Below are 24,538 nucleotides of genomic sequence, written 5' to 3' on the forward strand. Positions count from 1 at the left end.
GGCATAAATTTGTTCCCAATTTAATAACATTTAACACGCCTCACCAAAACTCAAAAATGATCCAATTTAGGTCCATCCTTAGGTGATTTGAATGTCATGCTAGTTTTATGCTTTGTTTTGTCTGCTCTCTGTTGTCGAAAGCAACTGGTCTGAGGATTGAAAAACAACATCACGTTGCGTGTGGCATCCGCGAAGGTATATCTAGCTAATAAGACCGAATTTTCACTCGAAGTGCTACGTAGGTCCATAGATAACGAAAAGGTATGGAGCAATTTATAGGGATGTAAAATTGGGCACAAGCTTTCGCATGAAAAATATATTTTTTATGGTATCCAAGATACCAAATACATCAACCGAAAATAGATTTTTTTTGCTACTTTATGCTAGATTGGAAACACGATGACTTGTCCTGCTAGGTCCTACTATCCGCTGAAGTGTTTGTCCCTAAACTTTCTCTTTCAGGTGAGAATTATGTTTTCCACTCAGTCTTTAATTCAGCCGATCTGGCCCAAGTGGCAATCATCAGACCTTCGTTTAACGTTCGAGGGTTTAACGGTTTACCTTCGAGAATGTATTTTAGGACCCTATGAAGGTGGCTCATGGGCGCCTGAGTCTGTTGGCTTCCGAAACTTATATTGACCGTCGAGTATGACGACGAAGTTGTCTTTCGTCGTGATGATGATGCTGGTGATGATAATGGTGATGGGGGTGTGATAAAAAAGAGAAACATTAGTGGCAGTTTGCTTGTTAATTGAAAAGTTTCGTTAAGAGCATTAGCCAACTAAGAGCGTGCGAGCTTGTGGCAAGTGACGGATTAGTATTGTTTCAAGAGAGGAACAAAGTGGATTTATCAATAGTAAAAGCATTTTTTCAGAATGAGTTCTAGGATCAGGAAAAACCAGCAGATGATACCTTTAGGAAGCTAATATAAAGATGGTGCCTTAGACACAAGTTTTACTTTTTATTAACTAAATTGAAACTCGATTGAAGAGTGCACGATACATTAAAGTCGACCTAATTTATGACATTCTACCAAATAAACTCATGAAATAATTTTCTTTTTAACAGAGTTTTGCAACTCCATAGATATTTTTTAATTCGGCATGAAACTTCAGAAGCTAAAGAGTTGTATACTCTGATTTGCTGATATGAACAGAGTGCTGAATTACACAGGAACAGAGGTTATTCGTTATTCTTGTGGTATACATACATATTTAGTGTGTAACCGACAGGCGAAATGACGTTAAACGGATAACGGCGTACTCGGTGAACCATCGTCGATGAAGGTAGGATGAAGTCAAATAAAGGGGCTGAGATCAGTCTTTATGTAAACTCCAACTAAGCTACACGTTGTTTTCATTTATCCCCTGAGTATTCATGCTGCACAGAGTGTAAAGTAAAGTTCTCCTAAAAGGACATAAAAAGTGGCGACGAGTGTTAATAGAATCCATGCGGTTGACTGTGTGATGATAAGTGGACAACGCGGACGGCAGATTTCTTTGTGCAATTAGAAACCATTGGGCAAGGTCACCGGCTAAATCACCTCATTCGACGCGGAAAGAAGGCATAAACCCGCTGGTGCTGAACAACGCGAAAGAAGGATTTGGAAGGATAGTCGTTAAGAATCAGGCGTCAGGACTCGAACAACTTCAAACGCTACGAAAATTTAATTAGGTGGGTAGTAGAAGATTGTGGATTATATCACAATTTGGAAATTATTCATTTGATAGTGGCGAACAATTCGCGGTTTTCTCTTTCGGTCACCATTTTGGACGCCGTATGATCTCATTGTTCTTTTATTACCTTGTTAAGGCCAAGCAAGAGACTAGAACCTGAAAAGAAAGCTGGTGAAACAATAGACTTGTTTTCAATTGTATTAAAACGATATTTTTCTTTTATTTCAAAGGTGAATTTTCATCAATTGCAACAGAGTGCCATTAACCGGAGGTTTGTAGTTGCTAATTGGCAGTTCCATTTGTCCGCAGTAGGTGGTTATATCGGAATAGCAAAGTTGCCAACGGGCATTTCTGCGAAGTGTTCTAAGAGGTCGGCAAAAGCTGAGGGATACTTTCTGGTGAGTCAGTATTTTCTTTTTTTATTGTTGGATCGCGCATTACCTCTCTCATTGAACAGTTTATCTTCTTCTTCTTCTTATTGGCATTACATCCCCACACTGGGACAGAGCCGCATCGCAGCTTAGTGTTCATTGAGCACTTCCACAGTTATTAACTGCGAGGTTTCTAAGCCAGTTTACCATTTTTGCATTCGTATATCATGAGGCTAACACGATGATACTTTTATGCCCAGGGAAGTCGAGACAATTTCCAATCCGAAAATTGCCTAGACCGGCACCGGGAATCGAACCCAGCCACCCTCAGCATGGTCTTGCTTTGTAGCCGCGCGTCTTACCGCACGGCTAAGGAGGGCCCAACAGTTTATACGGAGGTTTATTTCTGTATATTTCAAACCGAATTAGCTAAATTTTATTTATCAATGGCTACTACAAACATATCGACAACTTTGGAACCTTATCGTAGAGGAAGTTCATTTAGCGATTGGGTTGAGAGACTCAGATGCTAAGAGAGACCATTTTATCACATTAAGTGGGCCGGTTATTTTCAAGGAATTAAAACTTTTGTATCCAAATACTGATCTAGAAAATGTAGGCTACGATGAAATGGTTAAGAAGTTGAAAGCGCGCTTAGACAAGACGGAGTCTGATCTAGTGCAACGTTTAAAGTTCAATATTAGAGTACAGCAGCCGGATGAATCTTTGGAAGACTTCGTGCTGTCTGTTAAACTTCAGGCCGAATTTTGTAACTTTGAGACTTTTAAAGAAATGGCCATTAGAGATCGGATCGTTGCGGGAATCAGTGATAAAGTTCTCCAGCAAAGGCTCTTAAATGAGGAGAAATTAACACTAGGTAGCGCGGAAAAAATGATTGCCACATGGGAAATAGCTCGAAATAATGCTAAAAATATGGATTGTGCTGGCGGTAATTTTCTGCAACAAATCTCAGCAGTGAATAGTATGGGGGCAGCAACTGGGGCTAGATTTAAACAATTAGCTGCAACATTGAATTTGGCGTCAAAGGACAATGGAAGTGTTGAGCGTAATAGGGGACCAGTTAAAAATAGATTGGGATATTCTCCATACCAAAAGCAACAATGGCGAACTAGACAATGGCACGGTAGTCCGGATCAAGAAAGACAACGATCAAATCGAGCACAATCCGGCTTAGGGGGAAATCGTTCCTGGAAACGTCCCGACTATTCACAGATGGTCTGTGACTTCTGTGGAGTGAAGGGGCACATAAAGCGGAAGTGCTTCAAATTGAAGAATATGCAGAGGGATGCAGTGAACATGGTGGAGGCTAACGGAACAGACAATAATCAGGATGAATACTTGAGTGATTTGGTGAAGCGAATGCGGACGGAATCGGATAGCAATGATGAAGCAGACGGTGAGACAATTAATCTTGAATGTATGCACGTATCGTCTATTGGGAAAATTAGTGAGCCTTGTTTTGTGAATGTAAAAATTGAAAATGTATCGTTCAATATGGAAGTTGACTGTGGCTCATCCGTGACTGTAATGGGAAAAAAACAATATTTTGAATGCTTTACAAAAAAGTTGACGAAATGTCAAAAAAGATTGATTGTAGTTAATGGTTCTAATCTTGTTGTTGAGGGGGAAGTGAAAGTTTCGGTGAAGTTTAAAGGAGTTGTTCATGAATTAATGCTCATAGTGCTCAATTGTGAGAATAATTTTATCCCCCTTATGGGAAGAACGTGGATCGATGTTTTCTTCCCTGATTGGAGAAATTTTTTCGTTAATTCACTTTCAAAATGTAAATATGGGAAGGTTTTTCAAAAAGATTTCTCTTCGCCCATTCGAGGATTTGAAGCAGACTTGGTGCTTAAATCGGAAATACCAATATTTAAAAAAGCTTACGACGTTCCCTATCGGCTACGGGATAAAGTCTTAAATTATTTGACGAAGTTAGAAAACGAAAAGGTGATAACGCCAATTAAAATTAGTGAATGGGCATCTCCAGTGATAGTGGTTACAAAAAAAAATAATGACATTAGATTAGTCATTGATTGCAAAGTTTCTGTTAATAAATTTATTATTCCTAATACCTATCCATTACCTACCGCTCAGGATGTGTTTGCAGGCCTGGCTAATTGCACTGTTTTTTGTTCACTTGATCTCGAAGGAGCATACACACAATTATCATTATCGGATAGATCAAAACAATTCATGGTGGTAAATACCATAAAAGGACTTTACACATACAATAGATTACCACAGGGAGCGTCATCCAGTGCTTCAATATTCCAACAGGTTATGGAGCAGGTGTTAAAGGGCATTGATAATGTTTATGTTTACCTGGACGATGTCCTCATTGCAGGAAAAAATTTTGATGATTGCAAGCAAAAATTACTGTTAGTTCTTGAAAAGTTGGTGGAGGCAAATATTAAAGTAAATTGGGACAAGTGTAAGTTTTTTGTATCCGAATTGGAGTTTTTGGGGCATATTATTAGCAACAATGGTTTAAAACCGTGTCCGGACAAAATATCCACCATTCAACAGGCAAATGTACCACGAAATGTAACTGAGCTCAAGTCCTTCCTGGGCTTAATTAATTATTATCACAAATTTGTGCCACGGTTGTCATCCAAATTATACTTTTTGTATAAATTATTGAAAACAGATGTTAAGTTTATTTGGGACGAGAATTGCAGCAAGGCATTTGAGGACAGCAAGAAAGCCTTATTGGAAGCGCAGCTTTTAGAATTTTTCGACCCAAATAAACCGATTGTGATTGTTTCTGATGCATCTGGATATGGATTAGGGGGTGTAATGGCACACATCATCGAAGGAGTTGAAAAACCAATTTATTTTACATCATTTTCATTGAATTCAGCCCAAAGGAATTACCCGATACTCCATTTAGAAGCGCTTGCTTTAGTGTGTACAGTGAAAAAGTTCCATAAGTTTTTATTTGGCAAACAATTTTTAATCTATACTGACCACAAACCATTAGTTGGGATTTTCGGGAAACATGGCAAAAATTCCATTTATGCAACTCGTTTACAAAGATTTGTTTTGGAAATGTCCATTTATGAATTTCAAATACAATATAGGCCATCGCAAAACATGGGCAATGCGGATTTTTGTTCGCGTTTTCCTTTAGGACATGCAGTTCCCGTTGAACTTGATAATGCATTGATCATTCGGAGGTTGCAAGCAAAACTAAATGTGATGATTTTTTACAATGTGTAATTTATTTCATGAAGAAAGGATGGCCCAAGAAGGTGAATAGACAGTTTATTGACGTTTCGGCAAATCAGAAAGAACTAGAATTGGTAGATAATTGTTTGCTGTATCAGAATAGAGTAGTGATACCGATTTCTATGAAAGGGAAAGTGTTGAAACTTCTACATGCTAACCATGCAGGCATAGTGAAAATGAAACGGCTAGCAAGACAAAGCGTGTACTGGTTTGGCATTAATTCAGATATTGAGAGCTATGTAGCGGAATGTGATACCTGTAATAGCATGGTAATTGTTCCCAGAACCAAAACTGAGTCCAAATGGATACCAACCACTAAGCCGTTTAGCAGAATTCACATAGACTTTTTTCACTTTAAACACCATACCTTTTTATTGACCGTAGACAGTTTTTCCAAATGGATAGAGCTGGATTGGATGAAGAGCGGAACTGATTGTGGGAAGGTTTTGAAAAGACTGGTTGCTATATTTGCACGATTTGGGTTGCCGGATGTGTTAGTCTCCGACGGTGGTCCTCCTTTCAATGCCTTCAATTTTGTTAGTTTTTTGAAGAGACAGGGAATAAATGTTCTAAAAAGTCCGCCGTACAACCCTTCTAGCAATGGGCAAGCGGAAAGGTTGGTAAGGACGGTAAAAGATGTTTTAAAAAAATATTTAATAGATCCAGAGATTTCCCATTTAGATTTGGAGGATCAAATTAATTTGTTTTTAATAAACTATAGAAATAACTGTTTGAATGCTGAGGGAGAATTCCCGTCGCAACTGTTGTTGTCATATAAACCTAAAACAATTTTGGACCTTTTAAATCCTAAGTCACAATACAAAAAACATTTACGACAAGATTGCTGGTTAAGCAAGGGGCACGATGAAAAGGTTACCGAGGTTCCTCGATTGCCAATGCATGATGATGTTAGTCCGAGGGACAACCTTGTGGACCCTGAACGGGGTTTAGATCGGTTTGAACATCTGAAAGAGGGAGAGGATCTATGGTACAAGAATCATAACCCTCACAATCCGGCTAAATGGCTAAAAGCAAACTTTATTAAAAGAAATTCTCGTAACACATTCCAGGTTCAAATTGGAAGCGTTCCAATCGTGGCCCATCGAGGGCAGTTGCGTTTGAGTAAGGAGCGAAACGATTACCAAAAACCGATTATCCGCTGGAGCCTGAGACAACGGCAGCCGGCATCTAGAGCAGAAAGTGAGGAGTTTCGCGGGTTCTCAGAAAGTGAGATGAGAGGAAGAAAGCGTAAGCATGCGAATGCGCATGCGGTCGAAAATTCGACAAACGAAGAAGTATTGCCGGAGTCTACTCCAAGGCGCTCGAAGAGATTAAGAAAAATGATAGTAGATAAGGATTTTGTGTACTCGAACATTGATCATCATCTAAAAGATTAGAGTTCCCAGAATATGAATTTGTTTATAAAAGTGTGAAATAATAATTAGCTATTAAGCATCGAACAAGAAGTTTAGATTTTAAGATGATGAGATAAGATAATCTTTCCAAGGGGGAAGAGCTGTGGTATACACATTTAGTGTGTAACCGACAGGCGAAATGACGTTAAACGGATAACGGCGTACTCGGTGAACCAACGTCGATTTAGGTAGGATGAGTAGCACAGAGTGTAAGGTAAAGTTCTCCTAAAAGGACATAAAAATTCTAAAACATTTTTTTTATTCTAGCTGAAAAGCTGCATCAACTGACATCACACTACTTTAGTTGATTTCTTGTAAGTATATCTGCTCACCAAAATTGACCACAATTTGTGGAGATTTAACGATTATTACATACTATTAAAGGAAAAGTTCCGTTTTTCATTGCGTTTTACCCCAAATCGATTTCCATTTTGCTTCAGCATTTCACCGTTTTCCCCTTACTAACAACATCTCGTCGATGAGTGAACAACATCACACCAAATCTGCTCGACTGCAGTGCATCGACGAAACAATCCTTCGGAGGAACTCTCCAAACTATATCCATTGCATTGCAGACATGTTGCTGTGTAACCCACTACTGTTGTCTAGAAACGTTTGTACTGTCATCATAGCCGTCACCATCGTCATCTTCATCCTCCCGCAATACCCGAGTTTAATAAAGTGGAAACAACTTTTATTGGTTGCATTTGTGTTTCTTCACCAGGTCCGGTGGGCTGGGTATCCTCTCTGGTATACAGTCCGGTTTCCTTATACACGATACGCATTTTTTTAATCCTTATTTACGTAAATTTTCTTTATCTTATTGGCATTACATCCCCCATTGGGATATTGCCGCATCGCATCTTAATGCTTTTGGGAATTTGCTGACAGATAAAACCGAAGTGGCTGACAGGTGGAAGCAACACTTCGAGACTTTGTTGAATGGAGGAAGTGACAGCATCGGTGAGCAGAATAAATATTAGCGACGATGGACAAGCTGTGGAGTCGCATATACTAGATGTGGTTAAAAAAAAACTGTTAAAGAGCTGAAAAACAATAATGCTGCGGGGAAGGACCAGCTCCCCGGCTGAACTTATAAAATATGGCAGTGAGCATTTTTATGAAGTTCTGCACCATATTATGTCGAAAATATGGGAAGACGAGGAAATGCCTGCTAGCTGGTTGGACGGCCCTAATTTGCCCTCTCTTTAAGAAAGGACCGAGGAATAACCCTTCTTAATTCGGCGTACAAAATTATGTCCCGTATTCTGTTCAACAGATTGAGACCGCTTGAAGAGTCCTTCGTCGGCGAATACCAAGCAGGTTTTCGTGAGGGCCGATCAACGACGGATCAAATGTTTACCCTGAGACAAATCCTTGATAAATTCCGGGAGTACAACTTGCAGACACATCATCTGTTTATTGATTTCAAGGCGGCGTACGATTCAGTGAAACGGAATGAATTATGGCAAATTATGCTTGAACATGGTTTTCCGGCGAAACTGATACGGCTGATTCATATAACGTTGGACGGATCGAAATCAAGTGTAAGGGTTGCGGATGAAATATCAACGTCATGTGTTACCTTAGATGGATTAAAGCAAGGTGGTGCACTCGATTCTACTGTTTAATGTAGCGCTCGAGGGAGCGATTAGGAGAGCTGGTTTGCAAAGAAGCGGTACCGATATCACAAGATCGCATATGCTCCTGGGATTTGCGGGCGATATCGATATTAACGGAATTGATCGCCGTACTGTGGAAGAGGCTTTGTGCCTTTTAAGAGGGAGACGGCGAAGATTGGACTCACGATTAATACCAGTAAAACGAAGTACATGATCGCTGGCAATCAACGTGGGTTTATTAGTGGTGGTGGTAGCGAAATGGTGCTGGATGGTGAAAAATTTGAAGTGGTAGAAGAATTTGTGTATCTTGGAACATTAGTGATGTGCGATAATGTGACGTGCGATTGCAGCTGAAAATAGGGCTTATTACGATCTTCGTAACCAGCTTAAGTCCTATAGTCTGCAAACGAGAACAAAACTCGCGCTGTATAGTACTCTGATTCTTCCGGTTGTTTTAAATGGCCATGAAACATGGACGTTAAAGGAGGTTGATCGGAGAGCTTTCGGAGTGTTTGAGCGTATGGTGCTGCGGACAATAATGGTATCTGGCGGCGTCGCATGAATCACGAATTGTACCAGGTCACAGTGGGCGCAGCAAGCCAAAAACGTGCGTTTTTTTACGTGCAAACGGTTGATTTTACATAGGTGGTGTCTTCGGAAGAAATTTTTACCAAAAAATAAATCTTTTAATCTTTTGTATAAATCTTTTGGAAAATTAGGGGACCTAAAAATTCGCCTGTTAGGGTGATCCAAAAAAAATTTTTTTTTCATTTTCGTTCAAAAAATTGTGCCGCTACAAAAGTGATAGAGCTTGAAAATACAAACAACTTCGTAGAATATACCAACTCTCTATCTTTTAACGGTAGCAAGTTATGATGAAATTTCAAAAAATCGTATCTAAAACCAGTTTTTTTCAGAAAACTTTTTTTGTTATTGATTTTCGACATGGACATGTTCTACAAAGTGAACAAGTTCATCAAATCACACGTTTTCCTAAAAAATGTGGATACCTCGGAGGTATATTAGAGTAGTTATTCGACTTTTTCATATTATATAATGCAATTTTGCTATGTCCATATCTTTAATTGAGCCAAATTGTGGCAGATCAAACACCAACCAAATGAAAGTATAGACATCCAACTACCAAATGCACTCTGTTTTATTAGGAGGAATTCTGAGGAAATATTGATTTGACAAACATTAAGGTGACTCAAATTAGTATAAAAATATTTTTTCAAATATATTCATGGACCACACTATTCTTTTATTTCGCTTGAAACACTGATGCTATGTATTGCGCATAAATCCCAAAATTTTATTCCCACACTCAGAAATAAAATAAATTTAAAATAGATTTAAAGTTATACATGTGGAATTGAAAATTGTAACATCTCTAATTACCGTCCTTTGCGCTCACTCTCTTTCAATCGAATTCTGATCTCCCTACCATGAACTTGAAATTTGTTGAACTCTCAGTACTCAGGTGGAAGCGCAAAGGACCGGTCCTATTGCTATCGCGTTATTTCAATATATAGTGAATATTATACCGATTTTTGATTTCCGAAACCGAAAGATCTTTCCCCGGTATTATCGTTGAGAAACGACACTTTCGACAATAATTGGGGGCTCGTCCGGGAAACGGAATACTTGAAAGCAGAGCATTAGTGATTAATCATAGATTTAATCATGATTAATGAATAATGGGTAATTTAATCATTATTTATTAATCATAATCATACAAAAATACGATTTAATCATTAATCACTAATCGTTAATCATAGAATTTTAAATTTAATCATTAATCACTAATCATATTCATAACTGTTTTGAGTTTATTCATTAATCATCAATTTTAATCATTGCATACATCGCTTTTATTCAATAATCTTTAATCATAATCATATAATTTCTATACCTTTTAATAAACCAATTTGAAAAAAAGTTACTTGCTTTTTGATCACTATGCAAATCATTCAATTTGATTATTCATAATCATCAATCATTAATCATATCGATCGTTAATCATTAATCATACACATATTGTGTCAACATTTAATCATGATTGATAATCGTTAATCATACTCCAAACCTTTTATTCATTAATCATAATCGTTAATCATTGTCAAAAATTAATTTAATCGTTAATCATAATCATTAATCATTGTCAAAAACGAATAAATCATTATTCATAATCTTTAATCATAGAATTGAATGATTTAATCATAACAAATTTAATCATTCATTGGAAGCTTTATTCATTAACGCTCTGCTTGAAAGTGCGATAGATCCTAGAATATCCATAGCGTGTAGACAGTGCTGGATTTGTCTAGTTATCTCCTAGTGGAAGAAGCCTGAATAGTAGTTGTATAGGATACACTCTATTGTTCACCGGTTTGATCGTTGAAGATCAAGGTCAACTCTAACAATAGTACCGATATTGAGAAACAAATTTCCAGATCAAAACAAAACTGCGACAGTGTTGAAGAGTGGACATAGTCCACTATAAAAGTGTATTAGTGAAGCCATGGATAACAGACGATCTATACCACCTTTCGTTCCTCCTCCGTTCACGAACAGCACTATGCCTATACTGAACAACTCCAACGATAATACATTTGCTAGGCTCATTGATCAATTGAACTTCTCAAATGTTACTGCTATGAATCTGAGTCAACAGCTAAGCGATATGCGCTCTGAAATGCAGTCGCTGAGGCAAGAGAATGTTCGACTGAACGGGATTATCGAAAATATGAATGGGCTTTCGAGGGTTCAGCCTTCGTGTAGTACTCCGCAAAGTGATGGGAACCGCGACGGAAATCAGATACAAGGCAACGCGATGGGAAACGGGAATCGAAACACTGGGTCAATCAACGATGACAACGTTGAAGGGCATGGTGGTATTGGCAACAGTGGCGGTAGTGGAGTTGCCGGTGGAATCAATGATTGTAACGGGGGTGGCCACGATACCGTAGGCGAATGTAACGGAAATGTTGAAGATGATAGACGAGCTGTGGGGCATGAAGTTCTTGAACAACGTTGGAATATCACTGAAGTAGAGGCGGCGTTCTCCGAGTTCAGTGGAACTGATCTGTACCCAGTGAGCAAGTGGATCGCCGATTTTGAAGAAGTTGCCGATTCTATTGGGCTGTCTGATCTTCGAAGATTTGTGTTGGCAAAGAAGAAGTTAGTGGGCTTAGCAAGACTTTCACTAAACACTATGAGTTGTGTTACTACTTGGAATGCTTTGAAAGTATTTTTGCGTAATGAATTCGAGTTCAAGGAAAACAGTGCTGTCGTTCACGAGAAGCTCCGCGCGCGTAAGAAGCTTAGCGGCGAGAATGTATTAGAGTACTTTCTGGTTATGCGTGAAATCGGTGCAAAAGCAGACCTGGATGTCGAAGCAATTATGACGCACACCATCAACGGGATCAACGACAATGGTCCGGACAAAACGGTTTTGTATGGATCAAAGTCGATTGCGGAGTTTCGTGAAAAGTTACGTCTCTATCAGAGCTTGAAGGAAGCTAAGTATGGGAGAGACTCCACAGAATCACGTGTTGTTGGTGGACGACAAGGCAATAATCATCAGATGAGTTCCAACAATGCGCGAGTTTCAGGAGTGAAAACTCGAACGAATAAATCTAGCCCGAGTGCACACGCGAAGCCAATAGTCTGCTATAACTGTGGACAAGCCGGCCATATCTCCCGTGACTGCTCCAAGGTGAGGAGCGAAAAGAATGTGCACATTTGCAATTCAGAAGCAACACCATTGAAAGGGACATTCATGGATGTAAAAGTTAATTCGCTCCCGACACGTGCTTTCTTTGATTCGGGCTCGGACGTTTCGCTTCTGAATGATCGCTGGATTGCAAAGCTGCAGCTGTCGGTAAACGGATCGGAGAAGAAGAGGCTTGTTACGTTGAACGGTGCTATCTGGACGATGGGCACTACGTACCTGGATGTGGAAGTGGATGATGCGGTACTGCGGATGGTTTTCGACGTTCTCGCTGCCAAGGAGATGCCCCATGAAATAATTTTAGGAAGAAATCTACTGCTATACGGGGATGTGAGTGTTTCCGCCAATGATGCGAAATTCAAAGTGAAGGAGGAACATTTTGCGCTGAGAATTGTAGTGGACGAAATTATTGAAGAACCGTTAATGCACATTAAAGATCTCAAGATACGCCAAGAAGTGAAACATCTAGTGAATGAATATACTCCTCAAAAATCTGAAAATGTGAAAGTGTCATTAAAAATAGTGTTGAGGGATGAAACGCCTATTCACCAACTACCTCGTCGACTTGCACCATTGGAAAAATCCATCGTGGATAAGCAGATTAGTGAATGGATAAACGAAGGGGTAATACGAAAAAGCTCCTCAGATTTCAGCAGTCCTGTTGTACTTGCACATAAAAAGGACGGCACTAGGCGGCTCTGTGTGGACTATCGTCGTCTAAATAGGGTGATTGTGAGGGACCACTTCCCCATTCCATTAATTGAGGACATTTTGGATGAGCTACATTCTGCCACAGTGTTCTCGACACTCGATTTGGAAAATGGGTTCTTCCATATCCCAGTGGATGAGGATAGCATCAAGTATACCTCCTTCGTGACAAGCTCTGGGCAGTTCGAATTCCTCAAGACGCCATTCGGTCTGAGTATTTCACCCACGGTATTTCAACGCTACGTCAATGATATATTCCGCGAATTGATAGATAGGAAGGTCGTCATTGTCTACATCGACGATCTTCTTATTCCGGCTGCCAACGAACAAGAAGCCCTGGAAAAATTACGCATGGTGTTAGATGTGGCAAGCAAAAATGGATTGCAGATTAAGTGGAAGAAATGTCAATTCTTATGTCGAAGAATTTCCTGCCTAGGATATGACATCAGTGAAGGCACTATTCGTCCATCATCGGAGAAAACTAAAGCTGTTATGCAATTTCCAGAACCCAAGAATTATAAGCAAATTCAGCAATTTCTGGGATTGACGGGCTATTTTCGCAAGTTTGTGAAGGCTTATTCGGTCATTGCCAAGCCATTGACTGACCTCCTGAAGAAGGATACCATTTTCAGCTTCGGCGCGCCACAACAAGAGGCGTTTGATACATTAAAATCAGCTCTTTGTACAGTGCCAGCACTTCGACTCTATCATCCCAGCAAAATAACCGAGCTGCATACCGACGCTAGTAAAATCGGGTATGGGGCAATATTGTTGCAGAAATACCCTGGTGAAAATGTCTTCCATCCCGTTTACTTCTACAGTAAAAAGACGTTGCCCGCTGAAGAAAAATATCCAAGCTACGAATTGGAGGTTCTCGCAATAGTATCATCCCTGAAAAAGTTCCGGGTATATCTTCTAGGAATCCCATTCAAGATTGTCACCGATTGTGCAGCGTTCAAAATGACGATGGGGAAGAAAGAGATCTCCCCACGAATCGCCGGATGGGCGTTGCTTTTGGAGGAGTATGATTACGAACTGGAACACAGACCAAGCGAACGTATGAAGCACGTGGATGCGCTCAGCAGGAACCCGACAATCTTGTTGCTGCAAAGCAATGTGATTGATCAAATAAAGGCGTGCCAGCGGAATGACGAGAAAATTGGAGCAATCATCAAGGCGCTATCAGTTGGTAATTTTGCGGATTACTTCGTGGACCACGGAATCCTCTACAAAGCAGTGAATGGAGGCAAACTCTTGGTCATACCGCAGTCGATGCAGCACTCCGTGATTCGACAAATACACGACCAAGGACATTTTGGTGTACGAAAGATGGGTGAATTGATTCTCAGAGAATATTGGATCGACAACCTTCCAGCCAAGCTGGACAAGTATGTGAAGAGCTGTGTTAAATGTATTCTTGCCTCTCGCAAATGCGGAAAAAAAGAAAGGTTTTCTCCACCCCATTCCCAAAGAGGAACTACCGTTGTCAACATATCACATTGATCATTTGGGACCTCTTACTGCATCCAGCAAGCAGTATCGCTACATTTTCACCGTGATTGACGCTTTCAGTAAGTTCGTGTGGATTTACCCGGTCAAATCTACCACTACGGATGAGGTGCTCAAAAAGCTCGAAGTGCAGAAAAGTGTTTTCGGCAATCCTAGGCGGATTGTCTCAGATAGAGGGTCAGCCTTTACGTCGTCCTCATTCCATGATTACTGTGTAGCGGAGCAGATTGAACACGTTTTAATAACAACGGGTGTCCCTCGTGGTAACGGCCAAGTCGAGCGTGTGCACGGTGTTATAGTACCTGCGTTGGCAAAATTAGCTATGGATCGTCCAGAGAACTGGTACAAGTTCGTAGCCGATTTACAACGATTCCTCAACAACACAGTTCAACGAAGCATTGGGCGCACTCCTTTCGAGATTATGTTCGGCACAAAGATGCGGTCTCCAGAAGATGTCAGATTAGCAGAAGCTGTTGAAGATGAGTGGATGAAGCTGTTTGAGGACTCTAGAGAGGTTGTTAGAGTGGAAGCTCGTGCGAACATACAAGAGATCCAGGAGAAAGCGAAGCGAGGTTTCGATAGGATCCGGAAGGAAGCAGAAGAATACGAAGTGGGGGATTTAGTAGCCATCAGCCGAACGCAGTTTGGCAGCCAATTGAAAATCGCAGCGAAATTCTTAGGACCTTACCGGGTTACTAAAAAAAAGAGGAATGAACGATATGACGTTGAGAAGGTCGGAGTTCACGAAGGTCCAAACAGAACATCGACATGTGCGGAGTACATGAAGCGGTTCGTTCCAAACGATGATGAGGACGGTTTCAACGATTGTGATGATGATGGATGTATCTTAGCCGATACGGAGGATCCAACTGGAAAATAAACAACATCCGAGCCGGATATTATCCAGGAGGGCCGAATGTGGAATTGAAAATTGTAACATCTCTAATTACCGTCCTTTGCGCTCACTCTCTTTCAATCGAATTCTGATCTCCCTACCATGAACTTGAAATTTGTTGAACTCTCAGTACTCAGGTGGAAGCGCAAAGGACCGGTCCTATTGCTATCGCGTTATTTCAATATATAGTGAATATTATACCGATTTTTGATTTCCGAAACCGAAAGATCTTTCCCCGGTATTATCGTTGAGAAACAACACTTTCGACATACATTTTTGGAATTTTTGATAGTTATACGAATCATAGTTTAAATAGTACACTACGGATAATAATACTGTATACTATGATAGTATAGCGTTGATTTATTTTTTTTTCTTTCTGTTGGGTGATTATCACTGCGACCATTTTTTAGATCTATTGTGATATACCAACCGTTTAATATTTACTTATTATTTAATCAAGGTGATAAGTACTATAAGAAGTGACTTTCAACACATGATTTTAGGTATTATCCCAGCATGGAAAGATGTGACGTATGAACCGCACCACCTTACATGGCGATAAAGACCATATTTCAGATGGCTGTAAGATACCCTTATCAAAGAACTTGATTCTTCTGTTGATAAGTGCAGCACAACTGCATAATAAATGCTCAGAGGTCTCACAGTCCTCATTACAAAAACGACAAACATCATCTTCGACCTTCTTCATTAGTTTTAAATGATATTTCGTCGAGCAATGTCCTGTTATTAAACCTGTATAAGTACACAGATCTTTTTTGACAAAGCGAGAAGCTTTTGTGTTTAACGCATTTGGTGTTAAAATCTTTTAGCTTGACGGGCTATTGTGGAATTATTCCAGTTCCTATTTATCATCATTTTTTCCCAGTTCCTGAGTTCCATTTTGATAGAGCTTGAGGAGACTCCACAAAATGGCTCTGGTCATAGAAATTGTTGAGATGATCCTGACCTGGCCAACTCATCTGCATTCTCATTTCCATCTATTCCACAGTGTCCAGGCACCCAGTACAGATTAACTGTGTTTCTACTAGACAACTGTTGTAGTAAACTAACGCACTCCCATACCAATTTTGAGGTACACGTGAACGATGCCAGAGCAGTTAATGCTGCTTGACTGTCTGAAAAAATACATATATTAGCATGCTTATAGTTTCTTGTTAAACAGACGGTAGTGCATTCCAAAATTGCTTGTACCTCAGCCTGGAAAACGGTTGGCCATTTTCCCATTGAAACGGATATATTTATACCAGGACCTGTCACACCAGCTCCTACAAGATCGTTTTGTTTTGATCCGTCGGTATAGAAATTAATGGATCCTGAGCGAATTTGTGATCCTCCTGCGCTCCATATAGTGCGGTCTGGTGCTTCCACATTAAATAGTCGATTGAAGTTAAATTTTGTTTCCATCCAGTCATTATTGACTGTAACTAATGGAGTTATCGATATTTCTTTCAAAATCCGTAAATGCCCTTTTGCATTATCATCGTAAAAAGAAGTCGTTCGTTGAAGTCGTAGCGCTGCTTTCTCGGCCTCTAACTGAACGTATTGATGTAATGGGAGAAGGTTGAGCATTGCATCTACAGCGTTTGTAGGTGTACTGCGTAGCGCGCCAGTTGTGGATATAGTTGCTAGTCTTTGTAGTTTATCTAGCTTCTTCATCGCACACTTTTCTTTAGTTTTTGGCCACCATAGCAACGAAGCATATGTAATTCTGGGTCTAATAATGGCCGTATATATCCAAAAGATCATATTAGGTCTAAGGCCCCATTTATTACCATAAACCTTTCTACTAATCCATAGAGCAGTTGTTGCTTTGTCTAGGATTTGCTTTAGATGAGAATTCCATTTAAGTTTGCAGTCCAAGATGATTCCCAAATATTTGACTTCAGATGAAAGTACTAACAAAGTTCCGTCCATTTGAAGACCAGATATTTTGAAGTTTCTCTTCCTTGTAAATGGAATTACGTGTGTTTTCAATGGATTTATGTTTAATCCTTCAGATTTGCACCAATTAGTTGTAAAATTTAAAGCCTGTTGCATTCTATTTGAGAGGATACTATCATACCTTCCTCTAACTATTATGACAATGTCATCAGCAAACCCTATTACTTCGAATCCTAGTAATTCTAGATTTGTTAATAGTTCATCTACTATTAATGACCAGAGGAGAGGCGATAAGACGCCTCCTTGTGGACACCCCTTTACTGCTTTCACAGATATGCATGAACTACCTAGTTCTGATGACATTACACGTTTTGATAGCATCTCTTTAATCCATTTAACGATACATATGTCAAAACCTCGTTTCAACATTGTTCTCGTCATCGATTTATGAGATGCATTATCAAATGCTCCTTCTATATCAAGAAATGTAGCGAGTAAAATTTCTTTTGTTTCAAATTTGATTTATTTACTTCTTGTATGGATTATGTTGAACAAGATAGCACCGCAATTCAGCATAACCAGTTTGGTAAAAGAGCGAAATTTTTTTATTATTATTTAAGTTATTTTAACTGAGCCATAATGTTGCAGATAAAAATGTAAATATATATTTAATTAAGATGAACTCAGTCGTTATAAATATTTTGATATATTTCTCATTTTGCAGCATAACTTATTTCGCAGTGGTGATCATCAGAGCGATCATGTTTCGGTCGGCCAAAACTTTGGTGTTTCTGGACAAAGTTTTTCTTGTTCATGGACACAGCCAACGAGCTGTAGGGAATGTCACGCGAAACGCACGACTTTTGCACTTCCACGCCCTGGAAGTACGGATATTTTTAGCACTTCAACTTAATGGCAGCCACCGTCAATCACCCGAGAACGGATCATACCACCGGATCTGCATGAGCGCCAGAATGCAGCATATGATTCAAGTCTACCTCAACATTAAATATTTGCTTGATACTGAAATTCGTAAGGCAGAAACCGGCGATGGCAAGGCAATTCACACTTGCAGATTACCTAAACAAGCACCTGCTGCACCAACATATTTATTACCCACAAACAACAGGCCCGGGTAATGGGCAACTATATCTTCGGGGACCATTCAGTAAATCCAGACGCAAGGTCACTGTCCCAGGTCACTGCCTTTTCCCATACCAAGGATTAGGAAGCACTCATCCAACGTAACACAACTATGTAGTTTATATACAAACAATATAACGTCTATGCATTAAAATCAGGAAAATTTTAAACAAATATTTGAATAAACAAATAATAAATGGTGTCTACAATTGTTTTTCGTCATTCGCCATTCGCCACTGCGCCAGCAGTTGCTATGCTATTTTGGTTGTTCGATAACTTATACTATGGTTCGTATAAATCAAAGTTATACTTAGTCAGATTTGTTGGCATTTAAACGAAGTTGGGGTCAACCAGGCGAATAGTCAATTAGCATGACTTTAAATCTATTTACATAGTTTAAAAAAATTTCAGAGTGCACCTTTGGGTTTCCGCGCCGAGCACTCAGCGCAAGACTCGGCAACAAGGGGAAAGTTATAAAGTTGGTTACCCTGATTTTTGACAATTAATGTCGATTGTTTGTGTGAGTGCACTGATGTCAAAAAATAGAGCTCTTAGCTGAATTTTTCATTGCCAAATGCAAGTTTTGACAGTATTATTCATGTATAAGTGAAAAACATGTATAAAAGGTCTATCGGGGAAGCAGTCGCTGGAGACAAATGTCATTGTCTTCAACGACGAAACGAAAAGTTTCAATGCAAACAGCAATACACATTTGCACCCGAATTGTTGAACGTTTTGTCTCCACAAAAATTATTAGAAAGTTTTTGGAAAAATGAGTGGGGAAATATGTATATCTGAACTGTTTTTCATGCATTTTCTCAGTCATCACCGCAATGAGCTTAATATCGTTCAAACGATTACAATATAGATGGAAATGTGAGCAAAGCATCAGGACTTTGAGAAAAATAAAATCAAGCGAATTGATATGCCAAATGCATTCTGCTATAATAGAAGCAACTTGGAGGAGCTATTGGTTTGATTTAAATAAAAATTTAATTTACATTATAAATTCATAGTTTTAATCTTACATTCTAGTATTATAATCTAGCGGACCTTTTTTCCAAGTAGAACTTCTGGATGATATTGCTTCCGATTTTTTTTAATAGTTGCTCAAAAAGTTCATTCCTTCCGAATACCTGCATCGAATTCTCGATGTGTGAGGTTACCTTCAAAAATACCTATCTGTAAGAGTCCTGACTGTATGTACTACGCTATCATCAACCAAATCCTCCCTATTGGAACCAAAAACTTTCTGGCAACAAAATTTCCACTAGCGTTGCATTGCATCCTTGAATTTTCGTTGCTTTCGTTGTTTCGATATTTCTCACTCACACTCCCACACTTTGCTCGACGTTGTAAATTGTTCGCTTCATCGGATCACTGGAGTTTGTGACTTTCGGGGGAATGGCTACGCTTCTTGCATTTGCGAGGCGTGCATGGATGGAGATGACCACCCGCTTTCGGCTGATTGTTTTGGTACGCCGTAGAAAAGAAAGACGAATGCACGAAATCCAGTATTCCAGTCCAGTGGTTTGTTTTGCACTTAAATTTACAATAGTTTCATATACGTTATATTTCATTATATTTCATATAAGTTTCATATACATCTACAAGCAAATTGGTTATGTTAAAATGCAAAAAAAAAACAGATTAATCCACCTAGCGGTAGTAATGCTTTTCTCTTTCATTATGTAGTATTTTGTATTTTGGCCATCACTTCTAATCCCATTATCCAATCTAACCCATTTTCAATAGGAAATCAACACAAAAAAAATCCCATCGAATGCAACCGGTTGCAAGCAAATAAGTTCAAGATAGGTGCTAGATAAGTGAGCTGAACTTTATTACTCATTTTATGTATAAAAAGTGGTATTTTGGCCATTACTACTGAGCCCATAGTCCGATCCTGCCAATTTTTAATAAGAAACAATAGGACACGATTTTACGTCAAGTGCAACATGTTGCGAGTAAATCGATTGTGAATACGTACTTTAAAAATGAGCTAGACTTTTTTTACTAATTTTTGGTATAAATAAGTAATATTTTGGCCATAGCTTATGAGTCCATTGTGCCATCTCTCCAATTTTCAATAGGAAATAATGGGACAGGATTCCGCGTTGAATGGAACTTGTTGTGAGCAAATCGGATAAAGGTAAGTGCCAAAAAAAGACTTTTTTATGCACACACATACACACACGCACACACAGACATCGCCTCAATTCATCGGGCTGAGTTGGGCTGGGCAGGCTGGTATATAAAACTGTGGGTCTCCAGGCCTTCTTTAAAAGTTTGTTTTTGGAGCGAATATAGAGCTTTAACAAGAAACACAAAAAAATAAGTGATATTTTTTTCACACACACATACATTGCCTGAGGTTGTCGCGCTCGTCTGATTCAATATAGCAGTATGAGTTTCCTGACATCCTACGAAAAATTCGTTTTTGAGTGATTCTGTTAGAAATTTCAACAATTCTGGATCTTCCTTTCTTCCGTAGTCGGTCAAATATCTGAAATAGACGACGGGAAGTTCCGAAATTCAAAGAAAGCAAATATCAAGCTATTTCGACGTTCCGTACTCTCGATGAAACTTGATCTGTGGCAACTACTAATTGAAAATCAAGTAGAATAAGCGCAACTTATTTTGTAATCAGAGATCATAATTGTCACTCATTCTCACGAGCAGAGAATATTTACACACGCAGAATATTCTCCAGTAATTTCCTCAAAAATTTCTCCAAAAGTTCCCCTTGAAATTCCTTCCGAAATTTTCCTAAAAGGTCCATTTGGCCGAGTCTAGACACATCCTCTGGATTAGATTATCCGGGCTAATGTACTCGCCGCATGCTGCTGTTAAAGGAAGTCTCTTGTTTTCGAAACGTCGACTGCAACGAGTGCCTAGCTGGGTAAGAGCTGTGTCAAATGGAAATTAACAATTGATAATGTTCTGCCAGTCTTACAAATATCCCTAGTGTCACGTATGTCATAGTACTCGTCATCTTCATGTACTACTAGTCTTATGGACGTCATCCACGCAATGACGCAAGTAATCCTCCTTAAACACATGAACCTGTACGTGCTCTTCTTTTTCTACACGTTGGTTCCTACGCCAAGCGCAATGACCGTAGAATAGATACTGCCACGCTTGCCAAGAGTCTACGATCATACTACCAACCTGTAAGACATCATCCGGGACAGAGCCATGAGACTTTGGTGGCTTTCCTACAATCATGTTTAACGTGGCTGTTGAATTTGTACACTTAATTTTTTTACCGGGATCTCAGCAAAATGTTGAACTTTTACCGAGAATCGCACAGCCGTGCCCCAGCAAACATGTTTTTTGCCGAAATTACTGTCAAAATTGCTGAAAATCAGCAAATGTTTTGCCGAAAATCAGCTAACAAACGTCATTTTTGCTGAAATATCAGTTTTTTATTTTGCTGGCGCACGGCTGTGCGGATTTTTGCCGAGCTGCAGAAATAAAAACTGAGTGTGTGAGCTTGTCATCCAGCATCACGTTTAATTGCTTCGGGAAGCGTTTGGACCACATTTCGCAGTTACTGAATCTGATTCCCGTCTCTCTGGGCTTACTTGCGATAGTTGACCTACATCTATTTCGTAAAAAAGTTATGAAAATAGCTCCCGATAATTTAGTGGATTGAGAGTTCGACTGTTTGTGTTTAACATGATCTTTCTCCTGATGAAAGCAACAACAATTTGCCGAAACGTTGGGGCAGGTCATTAACAGTAGTTCTAAAACCTCCTAACTGAAAAGCCGAACCTCGCTAATAGCTCCCGATAATCTTATACTGATCCAACAACATCCGAGCCGCAGTAACAAAACTTAATAGCCTGTTGCGCTGTTGAAGGCATTTTTGACGTCTAAGATCCTCATAGCGCATAGTAGTGGGTATCTATCACTTTGCGTTGGACTGCCACTTCCGCCATGCTTATCACAGTTATGATGACCTGCACAGTAAATCTCCGTTTGTGAAAACCGTACTGATTACTCCACTGATCATCGGCACCCACTGTGGACGGAGTCAGTCGGTTAAGGATAATCCTCGCCCCAGCGGTTGCTATTACCGTAAAGTCAATGTCCACTTCTCTCCACGAACAACCTAGGTAGCTGTGTGGTGTCGGCAGCCGGTTGTCTGGCTAAGAATAACGCTAAGGATCGCCTGTTCCAGTGGTAGAAGTCCACCATACAGGTAACCCCTAGTGCTTGGTGTGATGCGGCTTTATGCTTACCGTGCCTACGAATGAATGGTTAGGGGGGTCTAATGAAAACCCAACCGCTAACGGCGCATGTGAAGCACCAGGGCACCCTTCACAGTATTGAGCCCTTACTGCGCTAACCAGAGCTATGGCGTAGTTGACTTTTTGCTTCTCCGGAATAATCGGCTACTCTTATTCAATCTCAACTTGAACTTGATTAAGGGTGGGATTATTAGTATGTATTTATGTAGTTTTTCATCAAATTGTCATCGATTTGGATTCGCTTTATGCGTTTTTCTCAGTGTTCTCTTTGTTTCATCTTTGACGTTTTTGATACGATACCGACTTGATTTCATCGTTACTGTTCACATAAATGTTGAAGTTGCGGAGTGTATTATCTTAATTCGCAATGGCTACAGTTAAGATAGCTCAAATCAATCTTCAGCATAAAAGAGCAGCAACGATTAATCTTTGTAGACTTATGCAAAATGGAAAATCCCAAGTGGCTTTGGTGGAGGAACCCTATTTCCGCAAGGGTAGCTTCTACCTGGTAACCTAGTGAGCCCGGTTTTTGCTGCCTTCAGTATAATGAAATGGCAAACAATCGATCAATGCCGCATGCATGTGTACTTGTTAACTACGCTATCGTTGCTACACTTATCTCTGAACTAACAACCAGAGATGTATGTACTGTCAAAATTGATGTAACTGGTGAGACGCCCGTTAGAAAATACGTCGATTGTTCGGTTTATTTACCACATGATGAACCATCCCCTACGGATGCTTTCAAACGAGTTGTCATTTATTGGCCTTCCGCTAATTGTCGGCAGTGGTGCTAATGCTCATCACATCATCTGGGGTAGCTCGGATATAAATTTTAGAGGCTCCAGCTTGATGGAATACTTAAGTAGTACCGAACTTGGTTTACTTAACATAGGCAATCGCCCAACCTTTATTATGGTATCTAATATAGCAGAAGTATTAGACATAACTCTCTACTCCAATAGAATCAGTCACGAGTTGACGAATTGGCATGTATCATATGAGGAATCCATATCTGACCATTGTTACATCTACTTCGATCAGTTGAATGTTACTTCGCAGACCTGGCGATCTAGAAATCCTCGTTCAACCAACTCAACCAATACATGGATATCTACCATTGAAACTCCTACCGACTGAAATGATGCCGTTGATACTTCTTCTTCTTATTGGCATTACATCCCCACACTGGGACAAAGTCGCCTCACCGCTTAGTGTTCATTAAGTACTTCCAAAGTTATTAATTGCGAGGTTTCTAAGCCAGGTTACCATTTTTGCATTCGTATATCATGAGGCTAGGCACGATGATGCTTTTATGCCCAGAGAAGTCGAGACAATTTCCAATCCAAAAATTGCCTAGACCGGCAACGGGAATCGAACCCAGCCACCCTCAGCATGGTCTTGCTTTGTAGCCGCGCGTCTTACCGCACGGCTAAGGAGGGTCCCTACAATGCTGCATATCGTGGAAGCTTTTGAAGAAGCTTGCCCCTTGCGTTCTGTGAAAACCTCAAGAGGAACCCCGTGGTGGAATTCCGATTTGGCTAAGCTCAGGAAGCAGTAAAGAAGGAGTTGGAACAGACGCCGATTCTTCCAAGTTGGCTCGCAAAGCTTACAAGAAGGCTCTACGATCTGCTGGAAAAACCTTTGTACAAATGTTTCCAATTTGAGTGAAGCCAGTCGATTGAATAAAATTCTTGCGAGATCCAAGGATTTCCAAGTGTGCGAAATTCGCAAGCCAAATGGCGACTATACTTCTTCTGACGAAGAGGATGGTCCTGATGTCTTTTCCTGTAGCTACGGGTCTTTGGCTCAGGTTCGTAGAATCATAACTACTGAATCGATTCAATGGGCTCTTAACAGTTTTGCTGCTTACAAATCTCCAGGGGAAGATGGGATCTATCCCATTCTTTTTCAGAGGGGTTTTGAGCATATCAAACATGTTTTGAAAAAACTTTTAGTATGCAGTTTTGCTACTGGGTATATTCCCATATCCTGGCGGAATGTTACTGTAGAGTTTATCCCAAAAGAAGGACGTGCTTCGTATGAAGAA

At 39.8% G+C, this 24,538-nt stretch overlaps 1 protein-coding gene across 2 annotated transcripts; it reads left to right on the forward strand.

The window, feature by feature from the left end:
* The first annotated feature begins 1,316 nt into the window (after positions 1-1,316).
* Positions 1,317-6,905, forward strand: LOC134210708 (uncharacterized). Of its 2 annotated transcripts, XR_009978862.1 has the most exons (3): positions 1,317-1,674; positions 1,907-2,074; positions 6,370-6,905. XR_009978862.1 is itself a non-coding variant. In XM_062686973.1 (2 exons), the coding sequence occupies exons 1-2, from the start codon at positions 3,450-3,452 to the stop codon at positions 6,694-6,696; spliced, it is 342 nt and encodes a 113-aa protein (XP_062542957.1). In that variant the 5' UTR covers positions 2,591-3,449; the 3' UTR covers positions 6,697-6,905. The 2 variants fall into 2 exon arrangements, 1 of the variants encoding a protein (XP_062542957.1); XM_062686973.1 differs by lacking the exons at positions 1,317-1,674; positions 1,907-2,074 and adding an exon at positions 2,591-3,464.
* Positions 6,906-24,538: the final 17,633 nt, after the last annotated feature.

This window comes from Armigeres subalbatus, chromosome 1 (assembly GCF_024139115.2).
Source record: "Armigeres subalbatus isolate Guangzhou_Male chromosome 1, GZ_Asu_2, whole genome shotgun sequence".
Classification (NCBI taxonomy): Eukaryota; Metazoa; Arthropoda; class Insecta; order Diptera; family Culicidae; genus Armigeres; species Armigeres subalbatus.